Here is a 7,808-nt window from a genome sequence, read left to right as displayed (position 1 = left end):
ATGGAAAGTTCATATTTTCATCTCCATATAATCAACCCTCCTATATAGAAAACACCTTTAGTTTTGGATCCAGTAATGTGTGAAAGAATCTTGTAGGAGAAGAAGATATAAGGGGATTACTCAAAGATACTCTTGACATGGTATTGAAAATTTAGGAGATTTCACTAAAGGACAAGAAGTAGCTAAAATGGTTGCTAAGCATGTCGAGGAACCTATACATCCATCTAATGATGAGATAGCTCGGAATCATAACTTGGTGAAAGATTATAATCAAAAACTATATTTGGGTTGTAAGAATTTTTCAAAGATTTTTTTTTTGTGCATTTATTCTATTTAAAATATTTAAATGCGTGGTCTAGCAAGTCTTTTATTATACTACTTCAATTATTAAAGATGCACTTCAGGAAGGTGTTACTTTGCCATCAATCTTTTTATGAAGCCAAAAAACTAGTAAAAGAATTGGATCTTGGATATGAGAAGATTCATAATTGTTTCAATGACTGTATTTTATATCGTGGTGAAAATATTAACCAAGAGTCGTGCCATATGTGTAGATCTTCACAATGGAAAAAATATAAAGAAGATGATGATGATTTGTTGAATGAACTAGATGCTACACGGACTAAGAAAAAGCTGGCCAAAGTTTTAGAGTATTTTTCTCTTATACCTAGTGTTGCCGGGTTTTTTGGGCCCGGTCAACAGCATAGTTCCCACCGGTTCTGGACAGAGAAAGCGACCGCGTTCCTCCCGAGGTATTGTCCACTCTGGGGAGATGCCACCCCCTCACGGTTTTGTCCCACAAAAGGGCCCTCGGGAGGAAAGGTTTTGGCCTCCCCATTATAAGGGGACGGACCTTTCCGCTATCCGGCGATGTGGGACTAAATTCGGGTGCCCCCCCACAACATAGTCCCCCTAGCGGGAAGGTCCTGTGCGCACACAGCCCCCCAGGCCTAGAGGGTAGCCTGCGGCAAGGGACGCCCCCTACCTGGCGTGCCATCTGTTGCTGGATTTTTTGGGCCCGGTGAACAGCATAGTCCCCACCGGTCCTGGACAGAGAAAGCGACCGCGTCCCTCCCGAGGTATTGTCCGCTCTGGGGAGATCGTTGCCCCGAGCCCTAAGGCACGCGCAGGGAGCCACCCCCTCACGATTTTGTCCCACAAAAGGGCCCTCGGAAGGAAAGGTTTTGGCCTCACGGACCTTTCCGCTATCTGGCGATGTAGGACTAAATTCGGGTGTCCCCCCCCCCCCCCACCACCACCTAGATTGAAAAGGATCTATGCATCATTGAAGATAGCTTCATCGATAAGATGCAATGATGAAAGTTGTACAAAGAATGAAATATTAAGATATCTCACAGATAGTTTAGCATGGAAAGTATTTGATGATAGGTATCACATTTTTACTTCTAATATTCATAATGTTAGGTTGGATTTAGCTACTGATGGGTTTAATCCATTCTGAACGATGAGTTCTATATACAGCACTTGGTTGGTTGTTTTGATTGCTTATAATTTGTCACCATAGATGTGTATGAAATAATCTTCACTCATTCTGTCAATAGTTATTCCAGTTGATAAGTGTCCAGGTAATGATATTAACATTTTTCTGCAGTCTTGAATAGAGAAATTGAAAAAGTTATGGAAGGGTACCGATGCATTTGATGCTTTCTCTGGCCAAATATTTAATTTGCGGGCAACTCTTATCTGGAGTATAAATGATTTTTCTGTACATGCTAATTTATCTGGTTGGAGCATTAAGGGGCGTATTACATGACCTTCTTGTGGAGATTCGACTCATTCATATTGGTTAAAATAGGAAAAAAAGTTCTATTATATGGGCCATCGTCGATAGTTAGAAGCAAACCATCATTTCGATTTTAAAAAATATTGTTTGATAGTACGATAGAGTTGTGATCTATCCCCATTCCACCAACTAGAACTGAAGTTCTTCGACAAATGCATAGCATCAATTATAGATATTTAACGTATAAGGCTAAAATCAATGAAGTTATAAGTACCAAGGTGAGATAACCGACATGAAAATGTGTTGTCAAAATTATCGGAAGCTTGGAGTCTTGATCTAAGAGCAAACAAATCTTTTGGCTAATTTCCCTCCTAGTAGATTTGGCCAATTGGAAAGTCTTGCAAACCAAGGATGCAGTGTGCTAGGTGGAGGCTGATAACATTATCATCTACAAGTCTTTGTTATCCAATATCAAAGACTTGAGGGGCATTTGGTATAGGGTGATCATGCTAAGATCAAGGATGATGTGGATGGAGATGATGAGATCACCGTATTTAGTTACACCATAGTGATCCTATGTGGCAGTGATCCCAAATCCTCCTACTCTTCAAATCACCGCCCAACCTAGTAATTGAATACCTATCCTTGAGTTTGGAAATTCAAGATCCTCCTAGAGCAGTGATCTTAAGTTGAAAATTGAGGACAAAAATTTTTCTCAGTCCAACAAAAAAATTGATATGTTAATATACTGTTAATATATTATATTAATATTAAATTTATATTATATTGATATTATATATATTATATTATAATATATTATTAATCATATTATTGTCATATTATTATTCAATGATAATTTTAAATTGTAGTAGAAATATATTATTGTATTTTATATTGATATAATGAAAGTATTTAATATATTACTTCTATTTACCTTATTTTTCTAATCAAAATAATTATTAGTATTAAATATAATATATTATAAGTATAAATAAAAATATTAGTTCTATAATAACAATCAATATATCTCTATAGGATTAATAATCTATAGGATAAATAATATATTTTTATGTAATATATCAAGGGTAATTTTGGTATTATATGGTGAGTGATCTTGAATTCCAATGGAATACCAAACAGGTTACTCATGGATACTTAAGAATCTTTAATTACTGAAACATAGCATATAAATGTGGTGATCTTAAATTATCGGAGATGAAATTACTCTGGAATAAGAATCACCGGCGATCTAAGATCCCCTCGGTGATCCCATTTGGGTCACCAAGTAATGAACTTTCTTCCTTAAATCTAGTATATAATGCAGATGAACTTAGTAGTTCTTGGTATTATCCAATTTTGATATAAGGGATATCAATGCCAATTTTCAAATGCAGAGAGCATTCCTCTGCAGCATCAACAAAACTAATGTGGACCAGTTCAATATTAGCCTGAGCTTCCATGTGGGATAGTGAGTTAGGCTATTGCTGAGCACCAAGTTGGGTTAAGCTTGAGTGGAAGTAATCGTGTAATGGATCTATGACCTGGTAGGGGGCTGTTTTGGTCGAGTGCTTTTCTTTTAGTTTTCCCTATTTTAAATGTATAAATGGAGAGAAAGAAGAATAAAAACTGAGGGATGGGTTTATTTCGAGAAAACCACAGCTTCCAAGTTAGACAACCTAAAAGTTTGTCATTTAGTTTTTCTCCACACACATACTTTATTCCATGCAGACGTCCTCATTTATACATATGAGACTTCACCTGAAAAAGACTAAAAATAAGCTAAGAAATAGCAACCATATTAATAACAAAATCAGCCGAAACCAACTGTGAAAATGACTTAAAATAAGCTAAGAAATGGCAACCATATTCATAACAAAATCAGCCGAAACCAACTCTTACTAAGACTTGTTTCATGTGCTAACTTGCTTGGCTCCTTCAATCCATGACTTGAACGTGGACTAACATGCTGCTGAACCCGTGGCCTTGCAAACTTGTTTTTGCGACTCGTAACAGAACTTTAATGATGCAGGCTAGCCTGAGTCACTTTGGCCTGGCCCAACTCACATCACATGCATGCCCAGTGAAGATTACATTGTAAGATAAATTATGCGCAACGAAATAATAAATAAATAAATATTTTTACTGACCTCCGCCCATTGCTGTTCAAGCACGAAGATCTCACACGAGAGAGAGAAGAGATCCGGATCTTCTAACCTATGCAGAACTTAAGTGCCTTAGATGATGGATCCACAGACTTATTTATAGATTAGAAATCCGTATCCTTATCATTATATATAAGGTTTATCTCTAATAGTTTCCATCCATCACAAAAACCACAAGATAAGATAAACTCTTTATTTAATTGGATTTAATCATCATTTAAACAAGATTTGTGGAATAAACTTATTAAGTGGGCCACATCAAGTCTCCTAGAATTAGGAGACGTGCTAACATACATGACAATGTCATGACACCTTACAGGCAGAAAGTTCTGGTAGGCTACTTCAATTTCCTCGAGGCTATTTACAAGGGTTGATTGTTATTTAATGGAAGCACTCAGCACCCCTACCTTAGACAAGATCACAAAGCATCCTTGCCTTAGGTTGTATGATTATGAACCCCATCTCCAGAGCTAAGAGGATCTCATTGCACTTGGACTGCTGGCACCACAAACTTTGCACTGCATTATTTCTGGTTGTTGGAGCAGAGTAGGTGTCATTACAATATTCTCAATGTAGTGATCCTGATTTAATTACCAAACATATGTTCTATAATTATTATGTCTATGGAGAGCCACCAAAATTAGCCATTCCCAAGGACAGCAAGGAGAACAAAAGCTAAACCAGATAAATATGAACATGTGCATTTCATTGATGTACTTACTTGCATGCGTCGATACAGTTCCAGTACCATAATAATCTCTCGATGCGGTTTTCTTAGCAAGTTTAGACTTGCTGTGGTTTTGACACAATTCAAGATGAAATCTATGGCAATATAGATTGCCAGGGATCAAGCAAAGCAGAAGTAATCGAACTTAACTTTGGGCTTGGAGTACTCAGCAGTAAGTATTTTAGAAGCCACTATGGCATTAGCAGCCTCTGCATAATGAACTCCATCCCAGCTCACATACTTAGAGCCTTCAGGGCAGACTGGGCAGCCTGGATTGCCACATGTAATGTTCAGATTGAAGTTGTATGGGGGTCCGCCGTAGCCACAGCATGCCATCAAGGAGCTCTCAAAGCCTGGGACAGTGATTAGGAGCACTGTTATAATTAATCATCATTAAGAGGAAACCGGTGGTTAACATATTGATCATTACATTTCAAAGCACCTTGTAGATAATGATAATTTTTTTATCTTGCAAAGTTTTGGAAACAGAGATATGATATTATATAGAATGATGGAATTGAGTGAAACAAAACAATTCTCTGCACACGAGCGGACGTGTGTGGTGTGCACGTGCATGCGCATGTGAGAGATAGGGAGGAGGGATTTATGATTTATTTTTATGCATTTGAAGTTCTCTTAACTTTAAAGTTTTATAGTTTCTAAAGCAGAGAAAGAAATAAGATTCTATAAACTGATAACCTCCAAACCAAAGGTTAAAGATTGCTTACTCAGTTCTATAGCTTACCATATGTAGTGTGATTTGCAATGATGTCATACTTAATCGTGAAGATATCAGTGTAGACAATGGTGGCATCCTTCAACTCAGACCTCAATTCATCACAGAGTGCGCTCAATTGGGCATTGAATTCCTTCGCAGCATTATTGACGGGCATGAGACAACCACATTGATCAAGACTGCTGTCATCTTTCCGTGGTAAAGAAAGCTTTACAGGCAAGCACCCAAGAGGGCCAGTGTTGTGAATCCAGAAGTTTTTGCCACCATTATCATACAAAGTCTGCATTCAGGAGGAGCAATAGGATCACACTCCATTCAACAGATATAAATCAGCCAAAAAATAACTCGAAACAACAACATCTCATAGGAGTCATTTTCGGATAACTATGGATGAGAAAAGACCATCATATATAAAGAGATCCACACAAACACACACACACACAGAATTCATTATTTCAGCATCTGCAACTAAACAGATTAGTTGATGCAGTTAGTCTAGAAAAATAGAGCACAGTCAAAAGACTTAAAAAGTTGATTGGCTTTCCATCAGACTATTACCATGAAATGCTATGCTTCAGGAATAAGATGACCACTAGCTTCGAATAGATGCAAACATGAGGTTATAAGCCACAAATGAATTGATTGTCATCAAGAGATAGACTTGCCTTGACAGCAGTTTTAATCTCCAAAATGACGAATGGGATCCTTTGGATGACTTGATTGTAGGGCAAATTTGCATCGAAGGCAGCAGAAAGATCATTCTGCCCAATATCAATGGCATAGAGTGCCTTGCGGAACCCTTCCTCATCAATCGGACCTTTCGAACCATGACATAGATCAATTGCATTTGTAAACTTATTTTTAGGTACAGCAGCAACAAAACAATTTAGTCAGAAAAAAATTCAACAACAACAAGTATTTGCTAGGGCTAGAGGGTAACCATTGATGGATCCATCGAGCTTAATGGTACTGTTAAGACTTAAGACAAATGGAACTAATTGCAAACATGACAAGCTTGTATGAACGTAGCCATATAAAGCCAGAGCTAAGTGTATACCACGAGCATCGAGCTCCAAAGATCGTGATTTGAAATGAAGGAACTGATTCACTTGGATATGCAAGGAGAAGGGAACATCGGGCGGCAGTGTCCTCGAACCAGCAATGGCGAAGTTTGCTCCATTCCTAAAATCCGAACCCAATGACTCCAAATATGGGCTCAGGTAATTCGTTTTCAGGCTTTCACCTATCAATGACATTGTCATGAACACCAAAAGTTATATTTATCAACCACAATATTACTAAAACCAATAACACTAGCAAGAACAAAAGTGCAATTCTGACAAAGATCATCACCAAGTAATACTAACTACCCAACATATGACATTACATTGTAATCCAAAGAAAGCAATACGTTCATAAACTCCAACTTAAAGGAGGACGAAACCAGCCCTCAAATGCGACTAGCAGTGGGGTATGGACCCAGATTAGGGAAACGCGTTTCCCAATAGTTTCCCAACAATCCGTGCCCCCATTTCTTCATTTTTCACTTGCCCACCAGCATGTCCTCTTCCCACTATTCCTTTTCGGCTAAATATTCAAGCGTTTCCCGATCGTTTCCCTGAAAATTTCCCAGCACTTCCGTATTTTCCGCAGATTTTTTTCCCCTTTCCCGGTTCCCACTCTATACCTGACCGATTCCCACCCAGAGAAGTAACGGACGAGAGGGAAAGGAGAGAGAGTAGCTGTACTCACAGAGGAAGTCGACGATGAGGCGGCCATCGCAGTAGCGGCCGGCGGGGCGATGGAAGAAGACGCGGCCCTCCGGCAGGGAGATTTGGTTGCCGAGGCCAGCCACGAAGCCGCCGGTGTCGGAGTTGGAATCGCCGAAGTTGAACACCACCGGGTTACGCCCACATGCCGACTCCACCATTGCCGGCAGAGAGCATATCACCAGCAACAGACTTGTAGTCAAACAAAGGCCATGGCCGCCTCCACCACCCATAGAAACCTCAACTTCTCTCTCTCTTTCTCTAAAATATGGATGTTTTCTCACCATGTGCCCCCGGACTACTGCAATGGCCCTCGTGACTTCGTCGTTGAAGCTCAACCTCATCTCCTGTCCCTGCATAAATACGACAACAGCGAAGGTGGTTTCTAGACTTCCTCTCTCTCTCTCTCTCTCTCTCTCTCTCTCTCTCTCTCTCTCTCTCTCTCTCTCTATATATATATATATATATATATATATATATATATATATATATCTGTCATTCTCTTTTTTGGTGAAAGCTCCGTATCTGCCATTCTCGGTTGGACTTCTGATGCCCTCTGATACAAATCCATCAGTTGTGTCAAGGTTAAATCGCCGCGACGCACGGATCTATTTCAGTGGGCCCCACTGTTTACAGCGTAACAACTATCAACAAATCTGCGACCTAAGAA

The 7,808-nt window shown here is 39.2% G+C and overlaps 1 protein-coding gene across 1 annotated transcript; it reads right to left on the bottom strand.

The window, feature by feature from the left end:
• Window positions 1-4,582: 4,582 nt before the first annotated feature.
• LOC103723092 (GDSL esterase/lipase LIP-4-like) lies at window positions 4,583-7,550 on the bottom strand. Its single transcript, XM_039119834.1, has 5 exons — window positions 7,122-7,550; window positions 6,427-6,612; window positions 6,035-6,186; window positions 5,379-5,649; window positions 4,583-4,986 (listed from the first exon to the last, which is right to left on the bottom strand). The coding sequence occupies exons 1-5, from the start codon at window positions 7,495-7,497 to the stop codon at window positions 4,754-4,756; spliced, it is 1,218 nt and encodes a 405-aa protein (XP_038975762.1). The 5' UTR covers window positions 7,498-7,550; the 3' UTR covers window positions 4,583-4,753.
• Window positions 7,551-7,808: the final 258 nt, after the last annotated feature.

This window comes from Phoenix dactylifera, unplaced genomic scaffold, assembly GCF_009389715.1.
Source record: "Phoenix dactylifera cultivar Barhee BC4 unplaced genomic scaffold, palm_55x_up_171113_PBpolish2nd_filt_p 000631F, whole genome shotgun sequence".
NCBI classification, from domain to species: domain Eukaryota; kingdom Viridiplantae; phylum Streptophyta; class Magnoliopsida; order Arecales; family Arecaceae; genus Phoenix; species Phoenix dactylifera.
This window is presented reverse-complemented; position numbering and strand designations above follow the sequence as displayed.